The sequence below is a fragment of the Cebus imitator genome, unplaced genomic scaffold (assembly GCF_001604975.1).
Source record: "Cebus imitator isolate Cc_AM_T3 unplaced genomic scaffold, Cebus_imitator-1.0 Scaffold5, whole genome shotgun sequence".
In the NCBI taxonomy this organism is placed as follows: domain Eukaryota; kingdom Metazoa; phylum Chordata; class Mammalia; order Primates; family Cebidae; genus Cebus; species Cebus imitator.
This window is the reverse complement of record NW_016107320.1, coordinates 7659693-7681622: the sequence shown is the minus strand read 5'-3', so window position 1 is coordinate 7681622 and position 21930 is coordinate 7659693. Positions and strand designations below refer to the sequence as shown.

The 21930-nt window shown below is 39.7% G+C and overlaps 1 protein-coding gene across 14 annotated transcripts in view; it reads right to left on the bottom strand.

Moving 5' to 3' along the window:
- NRG1 (neuregulin 1) overlaps nt 1–21930 on the bottom strand; it is a 1133309-nt gene that overhangs the window by 218067 nt on the left and 893312 nt on the right. For 8 of the 14 annotated variants that reach the window (XM_017535012.2, XM_017535035.2, XM_037741102.1 and 5 more), the window contains exon 1: nt 4358–4974. The exons of the other annotated variants lie outside the window; for them this stretch is intronic. In XM_017535012.2, the coding sequence (XP_017390501.1) occupies nt 4358–4457 (100 nt within the window). In that variant the 5' untranslated portion in view covers nt 4458–4974. Of the gene's footprint in view, nt 1–4357; nt 4975–21930 lie in introns of those variants that run through there. 14 annotated transcript variants of the gene reach the window in all.

The window sequence follows — 21930 nt, the reverse complement described above, 5'->3', positions numbered from 1 at the left end:
TTCCATGGATTATTTCCTTTAAGCTTCATGAAACCAGGATCATAATAACACTATTATTATCCCCATATTACAGAAAAAGGAAATTTAGGCACAGAAGGATTAAGTAACTTTCCCATGACTACATATTTAAGGAACAGCCAAATTAGGATTTAAACCCAGGCAACCTGGCTGAAGAGCTAAAGACTAGGCCATCTGGTATCTTGCTGCCTAATAGTGAGGAATTTTCTTATTTTCTAAAGGACAGATGATAAAATGCACAATATACATCTGTTTTACTGCCTGGAACATAGTAAGAATTCAATAAATAGCAGTTCCCTCATTAATAAACATAAAAGTGTCCAGACCGTGCCTGGCATGTAGTAGCTATTCAGTGTTCACATCTGTCTAATACTTTCTGATTTTATATACATATTTGTTCTCCTTTTTTTTGTCAGTATTACCTGACCATTTCATGATATGAGGAGTATTCATGTTTGAGTATACAACTTTCTTCCACTCTTCCTATTTTAATTCTGAAAAATAAGTCCTATTTCATTCTGCGAATAATCTTTAATGTTTTTAATAATTACATAGGCTAAGTGGTTACAAGTAACCAGGTTGAAACAGATCACTGGACATTCCTCCTGTTCTGTAAACACAGGCTGCCCTGTTAGGGTCAGAGCACTTTATACCCAAGAATGTTTACAAGCACTTCAGCCTGCAGAGCCACTTAGTGAGGGAAACAGGTGGGTGATGTCATTGGGGAAACATAGCCTGCTTCTACCCATGTGGGATACCAGGTTTCCCAATGTTTCCACCACCTATACTCACAAATGCCCCTCCTGCCAGGAGTGAAGGGAGGCAGGATAGTTCTAGAATCTGACTAGGCATGATAGTGGTTTTTTTCCAGGTTATTTAAGAGGAGAAAGAAAAAAGAAAGAATTCTGTGTAGCCGTGCAGAGTAAGAACAATGTATCAGCAAATAGAAAATCATAAACGAAGCTTAGGGTCAAATACCAATTGGCCAAAAAAAAAAAAAAGAAGAAACAAAAAAAAACAGCTGGGTGCAGGTGCAGTGGCTGTAATCTCAGCACTTTGGGAGGCCGAGACGGGCAGATCACAAGGTCAAGAGATCGAGACCATCCTGATCCTGGCCGATATGGTGAAACACCATCGCTACTAAAAATACAAAAATTAATGGGGCGTGATGGTGTGTGCCTGTAGTCCCAGCTACTCAGGAGGCTGAGGCACGAGAATCGCTTCAATTCAGAAGGTGGAGGTTGCAGTGGGGCAAGATCGCTCCACTGCACTCCAGCCTGGTGACAACAGCGAAACTCCATTTCAAAAAAAAAAAAAAAAAATTCTCTGGCTTTGTAATTCAGGCTTCAAGAGAAAACGTTTGTTGAGCTGAATCAGGATGAAGAGACTGGCTATGGGAAGTCCAGCATCAAGGAGGCCCAGGCTGTTACAGTGCCCTTGGTATATGGATCAGTGATACAGCACACAAGACTACTCTTCGCTTGCTTATTTTGAGCAAAGAAAAGGAATCAATGACTCCAAAGGCTTGGGACCTATTAGAGCTATTATTAAGGAATAGATAATTCTGTTGAACATCTGCGGCCCCAATAGTGTGCAATTCAACATTTAGTTAACTGCATAAAAATGCGGATGCTCTCAAATAGCCATGTATGTATTGCATATCAGTCACTCATGCCATATGAAAGTTAAAGAAGCCTTTCCCCCTGAAAATTTCCCTCCAACAGATGTGTTTATGCCTATGTGTACAATACAGCACACAGTGGAGTTGAGTGGCTGAGATCCTGCCCCATTATATCTCTCCTGACTGTCGTGAGGCAATGTTAAAACAGCCGAGGAGAGGCTTGGCTATGGCATATGTATCATCAAGGACAGACTGTTTTAAGAAAGGGGTGAAACTTGGAACTAACAGGCACTAAGATGGGAGCAATACAAGAGACAGTTGTCCTTATAAGTCCTAATTTGGGCTGGCATGGCAAGTGTGAATACTATAGTTATGGCATCTAGAGGTCACTCCTTTGAGGATGCCTGTAACCTTGGGTGTGGGTTTCTCTCACAAACCCTCATAGTCATCAAGTATGGATTCTCCTAAGGCAAGGAAAAGTACACTGGAGATTACCATGATAACGAAAATAACAAGGAAGGAAAGAAACATTCTGAAGCACTTGTATATAATGCCATGTGTTTCTGTATAAAGCTGGTTTCAAGTTGTTGATCACTCTTTTTGAATCAAATAAAGAATATGGTTTAAAAAGCACAATATGCTTTGAAAGGGGTAAAAAGTCCCTCCCAAAAAAAGGTTATAACCTGGTGGAAAACAGAGACGAATATACCAAAAACTAACCTACATCCAAATTCACCCCAATTTTTCAGGGAAGATAGTTGACTGAAGTCGCTTAAAGATACGAACTTAGCTAGTTTAGCAGGAATCACTGCTGCGCCACTCGAAAGCAGATGAGAGCCACCAAGGAAGCTCTGGTGCTCTGTGTCAAGAGAGAGCATTAGCTAGTCACAAGACAGCTGCCTACCTAGCAGATAAGATCTGGAGGGTACAGAAATGCCTGCCTCCTAAATCCCTGCCCCACTGAACTTGTCAAGTTTCTGTTACCGGCTCTTGACAAAATGCCTGCCTGAAAAGGATGCTACTTCAGACCACTCGCCCCTCCTTAATTCATTAGACGTCTACAGAGGACCACAGAAACTTCTGAAGGCAATGGGCAGGCAGACAGAAGAACACAACCACGAACAGTGATAAGAGCCCCCCAAATAACTTTTTACAACGATTTGAGCTAGGTCTGAAATCTCCGTAATTTACTATGATGACCTCAGAAAGGAGAGTAGACAAAGTCATTCAGAGAGGTAGCTAATGCAGCTCCCCAATTTTATACCTTGTTGAAAAAAATGCTATGGTCTCTCCCCAAAATATAGGGTAAAAACAGGGAAAAATTCAATACACCCCCATGAAGGGCAATGATCAGTAATTGAAGTGAATAGAATCAGCTGTATCTTATTAAAGAAGCAAGCACAAGAATGACCACCTGTGAAACAATTACTCTCTGTTCAATTTCGGTTTCGCTCAAAACTCTGCTGAAGGCGTCTGCCAATAAACCAGGTTCTGAAATGTTATCACTGATACCGGTAAGAGGACCCAGCAAATCTGGTTTGTTTTCTTCCAGCAAGGAACAGACAAATACTTCTACGGTATTACCATAGCCACGGTATTATCAAGTACTATTGAATTCTTCACAAGTACTTCATGAAATGTGTGTTGGGAGTATGCGCGAAGCGACTTAAGACATCTGGATCAATGAATAATTGAGAATTGCAGAGGCAAAAAATAAATTCTCCCCCGTCTTCTTCCTCCCCTCTTTTATCATCTACCATTCAATCACTCGTAAGTATTTATTCGACATGCCTCTTCTGTTCAAGGCAATGTCTAAAGCATCAGCGCTTCCTAGGGACATCTAAGGTAAAGCTCTCAATCATGCTCGTGTTGATGATGAAACATAAAATTTGTTTCTAGAACGCCTCAAGCCATTTTATTATATAGATAACCAGCAAACAAATGGATTCAAAAATTCAGATAAACGGGTGCTTCTGACAGCTCTTGGGAAAGTAAATTAGCCATATTTATCACAGAAGTCTTGAAAAATAGAACGGTTAAGCCAAAAGTTTGTACAACTTATTTGGGGCAGAGGTGATTCCTGGCACTGGTCTAGATTTCATTTGCTTCTCTGACCTTTAGGAATCCCTGCCGTTGCTCTGAGTTTCCATAGCGCAGGACTGAATCAGGATGAACCGGCGCGCACTCTACATCGCTAGCCCTCTGCCCCAAAACGCCGAAACTAACTCCCCACGCGGCCTGTAGCTCGACCACCCACTTCTGCGCAGCCAGGCACGCCGAGGGGACCGGCTCTCCCTCCAGGCGGCCCGTTCCCGCGATTCCCGCTAGAGGGCACACGGTCCCCGTGCAAAGCGCTTCTGGCGCGGGGCACCAGCGCACGCAGCCTCGGCTTCTGCCCCCCAGGTCCCACTGCCCGGCTGGGCTAAGTCTCTAAGGCGCTGCGGAAGGGCCGTGTCAGGGAGCGCGGCGCTCCAGGGACCCTGGGAGGGTGCGGCCGGGCCCGCTGTCTCTTGCCCTGAGCGCTGGGTGTAGGCGCCCGGTAGGACTCAGCGCCCAGGTGAGCGGCGGCCCAGAGGAAGGGAAGCACCGCACGACTCCACGGGCGTTCGGAGCACAGGGCGTAGGCGGATGGGCGAGGGAGACCGGGGGAGAGACGCCACGGCAGCTGAGGAGGAGGAGGAGGAGGATAGCGGGACCAGGGTCGCGCTGCGTACCCACCTGGGCTCGGGGTCCCCGCCGCGGGCTCGGACTTCTTGCCGGAGCCTCGCTCCTTCTTCTGGCCCTTCCCCTTGCCTCTGCCTTCTTTGCGCTCGGACATCTCGCCGGAGACTGAGCGCTCTACGCGGACCGCTCTCAGCGCAAGCGAGTTTGGTCCAATGGCTCGGATCGGGTTTGGGAAAAGTTTGTCCCTCGAGGGGGAGAGCGAGCCGCCGGGCTGAGGCGCTCGAGCTGCACGGGGGCGTCTCCCGTCGCCTGCAGGGAGCGCGGCGCGGACGCGGCGGGCGGTCCCGGCCACCTGGAACGGGCGCTCTTCCTGGCTCTCGGGGCTGCTCCTGTCGCCCCGAAAGGTCGCCGCTGAGTTCAGCCGCTGGCAGCTCCCGTCCTGGCCTCTGTCTGGTGCCCTTGCAACCCGATCAGGGAGAGGCGATCACCGTCCAGCTTGCGCTCCCATCGTCCGGACAGCCGCCGCTGCTCAGCTCCTGGCCTCCGCGCGAGCCCGGAGTTCCAGCAAGTTTCGGGGAACTCCTCCCCGGCTCTTTTTCAATTGCCCCGCAGCCACCCACCTCCCGCCCGCAGGTTGGAGGCAGGCACCTCCTTCGCACCCTCCCCTGGCCTCGCCCCCTCCCTCTTCCCCACCACACCCCCACCCCGAGGCGCGGACACGCCACCGGGAGGAGCCTGGGCTCCGCGCTCCCGGGCGCAGCCCCTTTTCCTCCAGCTCGGGCCGGGCGGGGGGCGGCGGCGCGGCTGCCGGGAACCCCCGACAGGGGTCGCTGGACGCTGCGCGGAGACCGAGGCGAGCGCCCCGGAGACCCGGGAACCCAGGCGGAGACCCCAGGCTCTCGCTGCCCGCTCCCCTCCGCAGCCAGGCAGTGCCCGGGAGGGCTGCTCCGTCTCCTTCCCCCCGGAGAAAGACGGCGCAGAGAAAAGTTTTGCAACTCCCACACCTGTGCCCCAAGCGGAGTCCCGTGGTCAGGAGCCCTAGGAGGGTGCGGGGGGAACGTTGGTGGCTTTCCCAGAAAAGTTCGAGGGTTCATTCCTTACTCACTTCAGTGCAAAAGCCCTGTCGCACGTGGCGAAAATAAACTCTTGGTGGAAGGGAGTTTAAGGTAAGACAATTCCTTCCAGGTGCGCGGGAAAGGCTCGGCGAACCTTAAGGATGTCAGGTTGCGCAGTCCTGCTGGGTCTGCGCCTTGAGCGTGTGTGTGTTTAGTAAGTGCCTGTTAGAAATCTCATCTGCAGCTTTTCCTTAAAAACTAACCTGGCCTCTTCTAACGGGGTGCCCCTAAACCGCGTCTATTACTACAACTTAATTTTCAGAGGAACTTTTAAAAAACACAGTTCAGAGAACGACTGGGAATAATCAAAATTACTGCAGTCGCTGGAAGTCAGTCCGCTCTGCCGAGTGGAAAATCAAGCAAGGAGGGGGGGGGGGCGGAGACAGAATAAAGACACAAAACTGGAGATCGTTAATTCGTGAATGTGGGGTTTCTCAGATTCAAACTTTACTCAGAACTGCGCGTGAAACCTATTCCTTCCCTTGTCCTCCCTCTGGTGGAGAATTCTAAAAAGCAAGGAAATAAGAAAGCATTGACCCCTCCGCTGCAAAGGACAAAAGTTAAAGACCAGAGTAATGCGCACCACGGAAGGATCCGGAATTGCCTCCATGTAGTGAAAACATTCTCAGACTTACACCACAGCTGTGGCTAACTTAGCTCTTAATTTGCAGTGAGATACTCGTGTTGTGGTCGGGAAGTGGTGACTTCAAAATCTACTGCTTCACTTTAAAAGTGACTTGCTCTTGGTTTTCATTCTCTGTGTCAATGCTAACTGAACCATTACCTGCACACAACCTTCTCACGGCATTTTCTGATGGCCACAATTTAAACAAAAGCGCAATCCAGGATGTCTCCTTGATGTAGATCCTTGATATGTAGATGGGAAGGGAGGAAGGCATATATGTTCAATTTAAAACTCTTCTAAAATCACGCTAATTTTATTCTAGTTTAATTTGCACTGCCATAAGAACAAAACTGTGAAAAGATATCCTAGTAGTCTTGCCATCATTATTTATAGTTTAAAACTTTGAGGTCCACATAGCTTCTGATTGCCTTCCTGCAAACACCAAATACACATTTCACTGGGCTATAAAAAAGCAAAAGCAGAGAAAATGATGAATATATCTCAATAGCACTATTAATATTCCACAGAGACGAATGCAAGATGGAATCTGAATGCTGGCTGAAATATCTCAGTTTTCCCAGGAGGGGGCCACTGCTCAGTAAGCAGGAAATAGCAAAATTCAGAGAAGTCCTCTCAAAAAAGATATTTTGTCCCAAGGATGTGAGACAGCATAAGGGCTTAGTATACATTAACCACACATTCTCAAACATATCATTATGTTAGAATTGAAGGACTGAAAGCAAAGATTTTGGGGAGGATTTTTTTTTTTAATAAGATTTTCCCCAATTAAAAAAGGCTCTAATAGTAAAATCCATTTCTATGAAAATACTGTAATTCCACCACTTTTGTTTAGAGTCTAGATGCTTTGCTTCTCAAAACAGCTTACTGGTCATTTGTTAGAGTAATTTTTCAGTGTGGATAGTGGAAAAGCGTACAATTTTGTGATACATTTTCATTTGAATGGACCTATAAAGGTAGTTGACAGTCTTCCAGAATTAAGCATACATGACTACAAAAGAGATTACACATATGGTGGTGCCTTTAAGATAAAACATAAAAGCAGGATTCCTACAGAAATTTTAGGGCTGAGAAATGAATGAATATGAAGGGAGGAAGGTGAGTATAAATCAGCATTTAGTAATCGTTTTTCCTTGATTTGATGTGATGGAGGGGAAAAGGACAAAAATTGCAATGATAGATATTGAAGGGGCTTTAAGGAAAAATGATGAAATGGCAATTGCAAGACAAGGATCCTTTCTGGAACCATATCCAGATTCTGGAGTTACATTTTAGTTGTAGCTGAATTCTCAGGAAATTCATGGCTCAGTCCAAAAAGGTTTTTTCTAACGTATTCTTAGGTCTTTATGTTATTTAATGTTAATTTTAAGGGGTTGTATTACATTATTTATGACCAGCTAAAAGATTAACCAACTAAATGTCAATTTCTTGGACAGTTAAAACATTAAATTTATCAAGAATTTCAAATTTTCCTTAAATTATTCATCTCTGTGGTCAGGAAGCAGCAAATGATTTTTTTTTTTTTTTTTGTTACATTTGTAAAAAACCTTGAACTGACCAGAACAAGGGATGGAGAAAGGAGGGAACATTTTTTTGCTTTCAAAAAAAAAAAAAAAAAATCCAATTGGATAATTTAGAAATGACATATCTTCATGATTTAATTTTATTAATTGGTGTATTATTCAGGTCTTAGATCATGTATTACATAGGATATATCTGCTGTCAACATAACTCCTGATAAAAAAAAGAGTAGGGAGTTTAAAAAATAAACACCTTCAGCATTAGAGAAATGCAAAATATAGATGTCATATTAAATGACAGCTTAAAAGAAATACAATCCTGTGCCACTACATTTTTCCTTGGCTAGGCTTAAACTTTTAGGACTTATAATCTACAAAATCCATAAAGTTGGCTGAATATATCCTTTCTCTCAGTAAGTGTCATTTGGGAAATCCTCCAGGAAAATTTTTAAAATATGGAAAAAATAAGGAAGACAAATTGCATTTTTTATAAAATATTATGCATATTGACAGTAATAGGACTTTCATCCAGAATTCTGCATAGTTACTTTTAACTTCTTTAAATCAAGTAACTTAAGATAATTTAAACAAAGATTACTTTTTTAAAACTTTGCAACAAAGTTGACATTAATGAAGATGCATGACTGCAAAGAAAATCTCACTCAACAGAGTCAACTTCAAAACAACCACTAAATGTGTAAGATTCATTCATTCACCGAGCATTTACTGAACTAAATGCTAGGCAGGTCATGCCTATAACTCTTACAGTTTTGGAGGCTGAGATGAGTGGATTGCTTTAGCCAACAAGTTCAAGACCAGCCTGGGCAACATGACAAAATCCCGTCTCTATTAAAAAAAAAAAAAAAAAAAGATACAAAAATTTACCAGATGTGGTGGTACACCCCTGTAGTCCCAGCTGCTGTGAGGCTGAGGTGGGAGGATCACCTGAGACCCGGGAGGTTGAGGCTGCAGTGAGCCATGAATGTGCCACTACACTCCACCCTGGGTGACATAACAATAAATGAGTAATAAGCTAGGCAGTAGAGAAACAGAAATAAAATATTGTCTCTGATCTCATTAACCTAAATGTTATGAGAAAATCATAAAAACAAATATGACAATATGAAAAACAAGGTCAGATAAGTTTTCTGGAACCTGAAGCTCATAAAATTTGGGGGATCTTTTTAAAGAAAAATACTACAAAATTAAACATACAAATTTAGGTAATAAGAGATTAAAGACTCCCTTGCAAGTCAGAGGCCCTGAAGAATAAGCTTCCTTAGCTTGACGGTAAATTCACTTTTAGTGATTCCAAGCATATTCCAACATCTGTGCCATAATTACAGCAATGGTACATGACAATTATATACTGTTTTAGAGATTAAATAATACTGTTACATAATATCACTATAAATAGGAGACATTAACAAGCAATCAAAAGGAACACACACAAAACTGAAATAAGCAAAGACCACCCTATGAGGGAGAAAACTGAGGTGAAAGGGGGCTTAATAATTCACAGATTTGCGATTGTCCTGTATGTTCAGTTACACTCTTAGCATCAACACGCAAGTTGAATTTATTAGGCAAAGCACTTCTGACCAGCAAGATACCCTGGCAAAACTAGAAATGGTACCCTCCATTTGGCAAATATTTAATAGAATTACTAATTAATCATATTGTCTGTTGTAAAGACAATTTGATGATAAAATTTTGAGTTTAGAATTCAAAGAAAATGCTAAAAAGGCAATGTTCAAACAACATTAAAATAAAATCTATATTTTTCTGCTTGTGTGAATTTTTAAAATTACACACTAATGATTATTGTTTATCATTATTAATGATAGGATTACTATCATGATTGTAGTGTCATGACTGATATCATGGATTGAAAATGGTTAATACTGCTAAATACTATTGCCTCATTTTTTCTTCTGGCCCCAATAAACAGGGCCAGCATCATACATTTCTTCTGTAATAAGGTGGATATGTAAGACAATCATTTTTAAAAGCATTTTAATTTATTTTAAGAAGGGCATCATCCCACACAACTTTTCAGTTACTCTTTCTGATCTCTGCATTATTTATATTTATCCTCCTCAATCTCCTGGCAGCATACCCTTAATTTAGACATGTATATGTCTAACCATTTTCAATCCATGATATCAGTCATGACACTACAATCATGATGCAAATACCTATATACTTACATATACATATTTGTACACACACATATAGACATATGTGTATACATCTGTTTATTTGCATGTCTATATATATGTATCTGGGTATATAGTTTCTCATTCCCTTTACTAGAAATGGAAAGCATTGTCTGTATTTGAATATAAGCCTATATAAGGCAGAGATTATATATCCTTTTATCCATTTGTTTTATTTGCTATCCATTAGAATTCCTAGCTGTACTTTGCATCTAGTAAGCACAAAATACTTTTCATAGAATGAACCTAAATAGAATGAAGATTAAAAAAAAAAAAACCTAGTTCAGAGATTACCATTTTCTGTCAATCAGTGACTAATTGCCTACTGTGACAATCATTTTGACACCTTCTTTCTGCGGCCCATCCATCCCCAAGTCCTGTCATGTTGACTTCTGCCTTCTTTTATGCCTCTTCAGTAAGTACCGCCCCAATCCAACTCTTCATCCTTTTTTTGTTTTGACTATAATAAAGCCTTCCACCTGGACTATGGCTTCCCCCAATTATCTTGCCACATACTGTAGTCAGGAGAGTCTTTTTGAAATGCAAATTTAATCCAGTCACTTTTTGCTTCCCAGAACTCTAGGCAGTGCCCTTGAAGAAGGAGGCTGTGGGTCACCCCAGGCTTATCTCACTTTGCTTCCCATACAAAGGCCTGCATGGCTTGCATCCTTTGCAGCCTTAGTGCCTTTGCAATAACTATGCCCTCTGCCTGAATTTTCCCACAACCACCAGGCTCTGCCTAATTCCCCTTAACATTCTGGCTCCAAGGGAAATTCAGATACCTGGAAAAGCTTTTCCTTACCTTTGTAAACTGTTTCATTGCATCCTGTTTTAACCTCTCTTTACACTTTTTGGTGAATAAATAAAATTTCTTTCATGTGTAAGACTATACATACAGAAGTGTATGTGTACTTAGGCTTATTCAGTCAAATTTTTAACTGATAATGATGATAATACTACTGGGTATGACCCTTTGAGATAACTCCTGTTAAAATAAGCCTTTCCAGGAACAAATATGTAAAATAAAAATCTGGACTAATCAGTGTAGTCTCTCAATACCTTTCTAAAAGGTGAGGTTGTAAAACGGTAAAATGCCAAGAATCATAATTACTTATTTTTTCCTAAATTTGCTCTGCAAATTTCACCTGTAGATTACATTCATTGGCTTCATTTCCTCCCTTGGATTCTTGTGAGGTGTCAGAGGGGGGCTCATAAAATAATTGAGTTTTAGCAAAGATAGTCTAACAAAGTGATAATGGATGAAAACCTGCAAACACGGCATTGTTAAAGGAGAATTCAAAACCTCTTCTTGTCCTAGGCATAATATAAGTAAGCTTCCTCTCCTCATAAGATTCTTTTCTACTTCACAGATTAGTGATAAATCCCCACAGAGTCATTTCATCAAGTGACACTCGGTAAATACCTTAGAACTATCTTTGAGTTTCCATTTAATTTCTCTAATATTTTACTATATTCTCATCATCCATATTCACACAGCAAATGCTAAGGCATTTCTCCATACATACGTGGTGCTCATTTTCTGTGAATATTTATCATACAACCAAGAGAGAGTTTCACATGCTTTGATGGCTTTTACGAGTGATCCCACAAAATCCTTTTCAGCGTTCCCATATTCCTTCCTTTCAAAAGACTCTTTCTTCATTATTGTGAAAAGATTCAACCCTGTTAAATTTATAATGATGTTAAAATAGAAATTGAATGTCATGAGTGATGAATTAGTACTTCAAATATTTGAACAGCGAGAGTAATTTGATAGGTCAACTCTTGCTTTTTTCTATATGTTCCATAAGAGCCACCTGGTAGGAAGCATTTCCAAAACAGATTATAGTGTATAGGAAATGACTTCATAATGTCATCATGATAGCAGGCTATATGGAGTGAGATACGGACCCATCAGATTCTGTACCTGGCCCCGGCATGTATTGTAATAATACCACAATTACTCTTTTTCCTTCTTTCCCACATAATTCCTTCTAACTTCCTTACTAAATCTTTATGAAAACATCCTCCCTTTTCTTCAGTTCCTCCTCATGTTAGAGTGCAATACTTCATATATCTGACTTGACTAGGGATTTTCAGTTTCGAGGTAAAAGCCAAGAGTGAAGTTCTTGGTGGAATATTTCAGTCATCTCCACCCCTGGATCCCGGCCTAGAACTCAAGTTTCTTTGCAACAGACTTTCAACACACTATATGTTTGGGAATTTTTGTGTATGTGTATGTTAAAAGAATCTACGTCTTTCAATTCTCATTCATTTGGGAAAAGAATTTCACAAGTATTAACAACTCAAGAAGGCAAGTCATCTTTTAAAGATGATTTAGCAGAACAATTAGCTAACTTGACAGAAACCAAATGGATGTCCAAAAAATAACTGGTGACCAACCATGCAGAAGATTACATTCTTATGGAAAATGTTGTTGTTCCTGCTTAATCATAAAGATTGGGTTTGCTCCAACTCTTTCCCATAGGTGCAAGATGGAAACCACCTCATTGAAATGGTGCCGGGAGCTCTGGTCTTGCCTAGGGTCTTGTTCAGCATGTAGGATTCTTTGGGGCCAGAGAATTCTGGGGGTGATCCTGGGCCTTATTTGATTGAATGCCTAGAATACATTTGGATCACCATTTATGAGTGATCTCTGTTTTGTCCCAGAGTGTGTACTGAAGTCTCTGTGATCCCATAAAGCAGTTATATCCAGGCATAAAAAATTATTTCAGTACAGCTGAGATTTGTGTCTTCAAGCTCTGGTTTTATAAGTGGAAGAAGACAGTTACTTTTACTCAGATGCCTTGTCTCTTGCTTTCAGATTGCACAACATTTTTGCTCTTGTTATTTCCAAAAGATAGTCTGACAGAATGACATGGAAATCATTTTTATTTCATTGTAGTAAGCAGACTGGTGAGAGTCAGCAAGGTACCAGGATTCATATCAGGGTGGATTTATTACTGGTGCTAACTATGGCTTTATTTCAGAAGTGCAATGTAAAGAACTTAATATCTATTTTCTCCATTCATTCTTTCTTTTCCTTTTCTCCCTCTTCCCTAAGAAAATTTTATTAAAACCTAATCCATACTCTCCTTTCTTTGTCCTACCAGTTTACCTGCCCTGCCAATCTCTACTGCTGGGTTACACCAATTAACCTTCCCCATTCTAACAAAGAAGCCATAACAACAATGGAAAAAACAAACAAACAAAAAAACCTTTCTTTTGACCCTTCCTTTACTTTCACTACCAAACACTCTGAGATCTTTTTTGCTTATCAGTTCAAGAACTCTCTCTCCTCTCCAACTCACCACCAATCTAATTAAGCTGCTCAAAGTTCATCAGTACCTTCCTAATTGTCATCTGAACTCTTCTCTTTTTAATCCTTGTTATGCCTACGGGACACTGATACACATTCATCTTAAAACCTTTTTCTGAAACTCATAGTAAAATCTCAGCAGCATGACTTTCTCTGTCTCTTTCTCCTAAATCTTTTTTTCCCTAAATCTTTTTTTCCCTAACTTTCTCTTAAATGCCCATGGCACAATATTTAAAACGATTTTCTTCTTAACTACATGATAATTCTAAAAAAACATCATTCACTTGCCACTGTCTCAAATATTGATAATTCTCAAATGTTTACCTACAGCTGTAAGTTTTTTCTGAACTGTATTTCTCAAGCCTCTAACTACCTGAAACTAAACATGCCCCAAGACAGTTTATTAATCTCCATCCCGTCTCCCTCAAAAAGCCACACAGAGCTCAAGATCAGAAACTAGGCATCATCCTTCATTTTTCTCCTTCCATCTTCCTTTTCCTCTTACCTGCCTCCAGACACTTGGTGCCCCCAATTCTAGAGTGTTCACCTCTGGAGCAGCCTTTATTCTCATCACCTGTCTTGCTTCTTCCCTGTCCTGGCTCCTCTTCCTCATTCTTTGACTGTGCTTGTAAATTCTCTTCTTACAGCGTAGTTTCAGTTCACACCCCCAGCTGTTCCCCCTCCTGCTACCATAGTTAATCTTCTAAAATAGAGCTATTATCTTGTCATTCCTTCCTGCTATGTCTCTATTGGATTCTTGTTGCTATAAAATAGAAACTTCTCCTTAGAGGGCAGCCAGGTCCTTTCCAATCTCACTGCTGCATAAACACTCAACCTCTTTTCTACCTTCTCCTGTGCGTTCTAGGCACCCTGGCCCACACTGAACTATGGTTTTCTAGCCTCTTATCTTTTCTTGCCTCTATGACTTTAACTATGTTTTTCCTAATATGTGGAATTTTCTTCCCCTTTTCTGCCTGATAAACTTCCATTCTTCCAGACTCAACTCAAAACTTGCCTCTTCTGTTTTATTTTTTTCCTGATGCGCCCAAAGGGAACCAGTGGCTGTGGAATATGTGTATTCCCTCTGTGTATCTTCAGTTTAACACCTGTGTTATTATAATTATTTGTTTTGAAGTTTGTCTCCCTGCCATGCAGTAATCATGCCTCAGGAATCATGTCTTTATCTTCTTAAAGTACACAACCACCGTATGTATATTAAAATGAATAGACTACAAACGTATGCAGATACTTCACAATTTACATTTAATTCAACTTCAGAATGATTGCACAGCCGTTGAAGGGTTTTGAAATCTTTCCAAATAGAGCTTTTTACTCCAACTCAATATACTTTAACAAAGTAACTGTAACTTTTCCAAGCTTTGCAGCTGTATTAGCTATATCTTAATTGATTTGTTCAGCCAAAAGTTACAGATTGAGGGAATGGAGAATGAGGCTAGCTGACTTCTGCCATTACATTTTGATGTCCCTAATTCACTTTTGACTACTTTGTGCCTTATTTCCCCATATTTAAAAACATGTTATAATCACATGAACACATGTTACTCATGAGCCATCATGGGGTATCATAAGGTTCATCCAATTTCTTCTCTATAAATTCCTTTAGGAATGCAATTAACTTTATCATCTATACCCTTGATCTTGATTTCTGAAAGGTTTAATTATAACTCTTGAAGGGAAAAAGAATCCCTTCATATAGTTGATATTTTTTGATTGCTTGAGATAACCTCCCTCTCAGAGGGTGCCTGTCACTAAGTGGCTCCATCCACCATCCCCCATCTCTGCCTAAAACGCTCAGAGTCTCAGAGTCACTGTCTTGGCTGGGCTCATTGGCTCACACCTGTAATCCTAGGATTTTCGGAGGCCAAGGCAGATGGATCACTTGAGGTCAGGAGTTTCAGCCCAGCCTTACCAACATGATGAAAACCTATCTCTACTAAAAATACAAAAATTAGCCAGGCATTGTGGTGTGTGCTTGTAATCCCAGCTATGCAGGAGGCTGAGCCAGGAGAATCACTTGAACCTGGGAGGTTGAGGTTGCAGTGAGCCATCATCTTGCCACTGCACTCCAGCCTGGGCAACAGAGCAAGACTCTGTCTCAAAAGAGAAAAAAGCAAAAGAAAAAAAGAGTAACCATCTCCACCAAAGTCTGACAAGGAGAAGCCTGTCCTCAAAAAAGCACCGATGCATCTGACAGAGGTTTGAACTCTGACTCTGCTGCATCTCCCCCGTTTCCTCATCTGTAAAATGAGGACTATAATATTGACTGTCTCAGTCACCATTGTGAGGATTAAACGAGCTCATGGAAGTAGAGTCTCAGCCTGCACAGGCACCAAGAAAATGGCAGCTTTTTGGTTGCAAATGTCCCCTGACTTTCAGCTGCTGCTGCTCCTGCCAGCCCAGCACAGGTGTCCCCAGACATCTCTGAATCCAAGCCAGCCTTACTAAAAGAAGCTTCATGCCCAAAGAATGGGTAAAGTTTACTATTCAGTAATTGTTTAAAAGGTAATTCTGAATTATTCCTGGCCAATGACACTCAAAGCTCCAAAGAATACATGAAAGCAATAAAAATAGCATGTTTTCATGGATTTGGAGTTTTTGCTACCCTGGTCTGAATTCACCTCCTCTTGTAATTCCTTTTTGGATTTTCTGTAGGGTGGAAGACTGAACCAATTCAGCTGGGGGGCGCAGAAGGGAAGAGGGGTCAAAAGGAAAACTGGTACTTGAATGAGTAAAATCTGACGGATGTGACAAACATGTTTTTTGTTTTGTTTTGTTTTGTTTTGTTTTGTTGAGACAGAGTCTCACTCTGCTGCCAAGGATGGAATGCAGTGGTATGATCTCGGCTCACTGCAACTTCTGCCTCCCTGGTTCACATGATTCTCCTGCCTCAGCCTCCCGAGTAGTTGTCATGCACCACCACACCTGGCCAATTTTTGTACTTTTAGTAGAGGCGGCATTTTACTCTGTTGGCTACGCTGGTCTCGAATTCCTGACCTCACATGATCTGCCCCCCTTGGCCTCCCCAAGTGCTGAGATTACAGGCGTGAGCCGCCATGCCTGGCTGACAAACAGAATTCTAAGATGACTCCCAAGACTCCTGTCTCCTGGTGAACACATCCTGTATGATCCCCTCCCTTTGAGTACAAGTGAGAATTATGACTATGATGGGATACCACCCATGACTAGGTTGTTGGCTTTGAGCAAATCAAGAGGGAGATTGTCTCGGGTGGGTTTGACCTCATCAGAAGAGTTCTTAACAAGGAGGGGAACCTTTTCTGAAGAGAAATATTCTCCTATTAGCTTTAAAGGAGTAGCTATCATATAGTGAGAAGGCCCATGTCTAAGACCTGAGGGGAGCCTCTAAGAACTTGGAGCTGCCCCTGGCTGTTAGCCGTCAAGAAAACAGACTTCAGTCCTACAGCTGCAACGAACTAATCCTGCCAACAACCTGAGAGGACTTGAAAGAGGACTCCATGCTCCAGATTAGCAGACAGCCCAGTCGACACCTTGATTTCAGCATTGTGAGACCCTAAGAACAGGACTTACTTATGCTATGCTCAGACTTCTGACCTACAACTGTGAGTTAATAAATGGGTATTGTTTCCAGATGCTAAGATTGAATTGTATTGGGCAATGTGTTACATGGCAATTGTACACAGTTGCATTTATAAAATAATTTTAATTGATGTAGTGTCTCATACAGGAAGGGGCTCAAGGGAAAAAATGATAAATAGAAAGTTTGGAATATGTGGTAATGATCTCTGCTCTGCTACTTCCTAGCTCTGTGGATTTGGGCAGGCATTTTACTTTCCCAGACTTCACTTTCTTCTCCATCTGAAAAATGAAGAGCTAGACAATGGGCAAGGCCACCTCCAAGGTGCATTCCAGGCACCAAATGTGCTCTGACATGGTATTTTACATCCTTGGGGTATAAAACTCTTGTTTTTTGACAGGCTAAACAAAGGCACATGGGGAAGCAATTGGAAAAATTTCACAAAGAGCAGATGATCAAATCTGATTTGGGAATTCAGTCTCCTCTATTTGTAGATCACTCTGTCTCTAGCCTTTTCTTTGACCGTCAGCCAGACTCACAGAACATGGAACGGAACCGAGGAGGTTTATGAGCCTTGTCCATGGGTTCAAGGAGGACCTGAAGAGTTGTGGCTTTTTTCTATTTTTAGAGGGTCGTGGTTTGTTTTTATTTCTTCTGGAGAGATTTTTGGTATTTGTTCTCTGCCAAAATAATCAGTAAGATAAAGCACCAGGCATGAAGATGAATGCTATATAAACTTTGATACACATTCATTGCAGATATAAAGAACTTTTCTATGAGTAATAACAATTTGACTCAAAAATATATCACAGCCTAAGGATTCATTAGGGAAATATGTACATGCTCCAAAGGAGGTCCATGGTCCTGAAACAGCAAAATTTTTGACATGGAAAAAAAAGGTGTGTACAAATGTGCTGTTTTTGCTCTAGGATGTAAGTTTTTATCCGTTGATCTGTACAAATAACCAAACAGAAACTCCTTAGGAGACGCAAAAGCAGGGTAAAATATTTTAAATCTACAATCAGCTGGAATAGAATTATAGCTATGCAGTTTAGAAAAGAGTTCCTTTTATCAAGATTTAGTATGTGATTATGACAAGGTGAATTTTTCTCCGTTTCCCAACCTCATTAAAACAAAGTATTTCCATAAACCCATTTTAGCTTATTTGTGTTTTTCAGGGCAAATTGTGGTGTGTATTAAATAATTCCAAGAAACTAAAGTAATCCAAAGTTTTAAAATCCTGGAACAATCTCGGAATGTTCAAAAACATGGTATGCTTTAACTCATCCCACAGCCTCTGTAAGGGCAAAGTAAAATTAATAATAATATAGTGAGCCCAGTTGTGATAAGTTGAGCCTGAATTGTAAAGGAAATGTTGGAATTGAGATATGAACAATCCATATTGGTTTATACATTGATTAAGCTATTACAATCAGACATCAATGTTTCTGCAGACAGAACTTCAGATCATCAATAAAAGCCATTAATATGTCAACAAAAGCCATTAATAGCCAATAAAAGCAAAGTGTTTCGGCATCACCATTCTGGGGTTCTAGAACTCATATTTGGTTAGGCTTACCTGACTTCAATCACACTTTCCATATTTTGAAAATATCTGTAAACTAAGGTGGAATTACTGTGAAATTAATAAAACGTAGGCTTTGGAGTCCCACATTTGAAGCAATCCTGTCCAAAGCCTATAACTAATACAGTGGGAATTTACTATTTTTTTTTTAAGAAAATGAGGGCCTCCAAAATTTAATCTTGTTTGAAGGAGTCTATAATCATAGTTTATAGCTTGAGGAATACAGTTAAAATTCAGACAAGTTTACCAGTTAGGATTTGCTATATTGACCTTTGACTAACTAGCTGTTTTTGCCATTCTTTTTTACTTTTCAAGGCATGGTTTTGGCATTACCTATCCTAAATGTTTTAGATCATCTTCCCCTTCTCATGACAGGCAGCATTTCCTCATTACTATTTTTTGAGCATGTGGGTTTATAAAGCTTCTTCAAGGTTTCTGGGTAAGAAGCATGTGGCTGGTAAAGAGAATGTCCTCTTTCTGTAGTTATGAGTATGACATCTATTTGCTCACCAAAACTGTGACAAAAACTGCCAAAATTACAGTTCTATTTCCAGACATTTCTATAAGAAATGTCTAGAGTACAAAAAATAAGTAGTATTTTAACATTACTCTTTAGTCTAACCTTTCGGCCTTACAAGAAAACCCTAGAAAATAAAGACCCTGTCTGAATATATTGCTAATATGCCCCTCATCAAAGCTCTATCTGCATTCTTGACATTTAATGAATGTTAACTTATACATAAACGTGATAAGTTATTTGAGGGAAGATTTTCTGTTATTGGAATTGTTATCGCTTTCATGGTACTGAATACAGTGCTTTTACCTGGCAGGTACATTGAAATTTTTGATGGATAATAAATGAGTCTGTTTTCTAGGGTTAGTTAATTACCAGTGTTCAATTTTGACAGGCTTGCTTGTTTTCTTTTTTTCATGGCTAAATGTACTATTTTTAAGACAATTAATTTTGGGATAACATTAAGTAAAGAATTTTAATGGCAATAAAAATAAAATTTGCTCAAAAGAGATAGTCTCAGCTTTTATCTGATCTTAAAACAGCCTCTTCTGTGATTATTTTAAAGGAAGAAAATAACACATAGTTGAGGTAATTATTAAAATTAAATTGACTAAAATAAATTAATCTAGACAAAACATTTAACTAGTTGCCCATGCAGACATAGCCTAAAAACAAATTTAAAGGTATTTTATAGCCCCTTAACTAATTAAATTTGTTTTATTGTACTTAAATTTCTAGTTTCATATCCTGATTACATGTTGTTTCCAAACAGAGGAGTTTAAGCTTGTACTTTCGAGATCAAGCTCTTAACAGTAGTAATATTTCTTGCAGTGTTGTTGTTGGTAATGACGTCCTCAAATGTTATCATTTTAGGAAATTGCGTATTTCTTGTATTGTTTGTATATAAGCATTTATATTACATATACACAGGAAAACATGTTGTTTCTCTAAGTGTTAAGGACCATAATTATGAAAGATAAAGGAAAAAATGTTAAGTGTAGAAATGGAAACTTTTTTTTTTTTTTTTTTGGTGAAACAGCAAGTCACATCAACATGTAGTAATCTAAGATATAGGTTATATCTACAAAATGCCAAACATACAAATGGATATAAAAAAACAAACAGCAACTTAAGTAAACGTTTGTTTCTACACCTTATAAATTATTGCAAATTTTGCATTTTAGGAAAATTACACAAATGTATGCAGAAATTATTTTTCTTAAGGTATTTTAAAAATTATAATTTTGGCATAATCGTGATTAAATTGTATCTAGTCATGAAATAAATTTTTTTTGGGAGGCTTTTCACATAAAAACCTTTAAAACAAATCTCCATAAATTTTTTATTAATACATGATCAAATTAGCTCACTATGAATTATAAAAAAGATTCCCTAAAGAAATAACTTGACTGAAAAAATTGTAATGAAAGTATCATTATCCAAAATGTCAATTATAATTAAAATCATATATCTTAAATGAAGCAAATGTTTCTATAAGAGAAATTCAAGCACCATTAGAGCAGCTTCATAAACACAGCTGTTTTCATCTTAGTTAGAAAAACACTGTTTCTCCAAGTTGGTTTAATTGCATTTCAAGTGAAAACATGTTTTGTTCTCATCAGTGTCGTTTTCATTTCTGATAAAAAGTCATAGGTACTTTGAATTAACAGCACCTTAACTGCAAGGACATTTTTGGAAAAAAGCATTTTGAAAGCACTTATAGCACATATTAGCTTTAATAAGGCAAAGAGTAAAATCTTGGGGGAATCTTCTGATTTATAAGTAAGTGGATATAAGCCAAGTTAGCTTGTGGACATATTTGAAGAATCATTGGTGAACTTTACTTTGGTAAACACAGGCTCTGATTAATCCATAATCCTAGTAAATATTACTTCTTGAAAATCTGGGTGAGTTACTGGCACTTTATTGAATCAAGGCTCTGCTTGTCTTGTGCATGTGTGGTCTCCAGCAAAGAGAAGGTTTACTGCCCGCTGTGTTAATAGATTATTGATAGAGAAACCATAAATTCTAGTATGTTGGGAAGCGTCCTGGTTTATACTTTTGGTCCAGGTGTAATTACCAATAGCACTTGCATTCACTTGTAAACGTGCTTGTGTTGGTCCATACATTACATTTATTCTAGCCATATTTTTATTTGGGAAGTTTTCTGTGTTTGTTCTTGGCTATCACTTATTAGCTATGACTTACATGGTAGGCAGTGTGCTACATATTTCATTTATCCCTCTGTCATTTAACTTTCACAGTAATCCTATGAGGTAGAAGTATTATTTTGGACTTTCTCACTTTATAGATGCATAAACTGAAGTTGAGAATATCAAAATTCTTTACCTTAAAAAGTTCCATAAGACACCCCATGCAACACCCTAAGTAATACTAAAAATGCGTTTTCAAAAGTTGCAAAAGCTTTTAGGCATTTGAGCACACAGTATCATTTTATACTGCCACAATAAAATTTGAAAATGGGTTTTTCATTCAACTTGCATAGTTTCCCTTTTTTAGATTCTTCTTTTGTTACTTCGGCTGAAAATCTTTGACAGAGAAAATAAGAAACTTTGCTTTACTTGACCATTTTATCAGAGTAATCTTTCCTCTAAAAGTAATGAATATTTAATTAATTTTTAGGGAAAAAGGGAAAAAGAAAGTGGAAAAATATAAATGGACAAAACCAATGACTTTTCTGGAGGTATTTTAAGTGACTAGAATTTTTTTTCCCCTTGATTAGGAAAACTCAGCATTTCAGCAGATTACAGGGTCTTCTCAATTTCCTTCTCTTTCTTTTATCTAGATTGCTTTTCCAGAAGTTTCATTAGAATTGCATGGCATTTTCCTGGTTTTCTCATTTCCACTAATCATGGATAACATATTTTTGTTTGCTTGTTTGTTTGTTTGAGATGGAGTCTCACTCTGCCACCCAGGCTGGAGTGCCGTGGCGTAATCTCCGCTCACTGCAACCTCCTCACCTCCCAGGTTTAAGCAATTCTCCTGCCTTAGCCTCCTGAGTAGCTGGAATTGCAGACACTCACCACCACATCTAGTGTGTGTGTGTGTGTGTGTGTGTGTATATATATATATGTGTGTGTGTGTGTATGTATGTGTGTGTGTGTGTGTATATATATA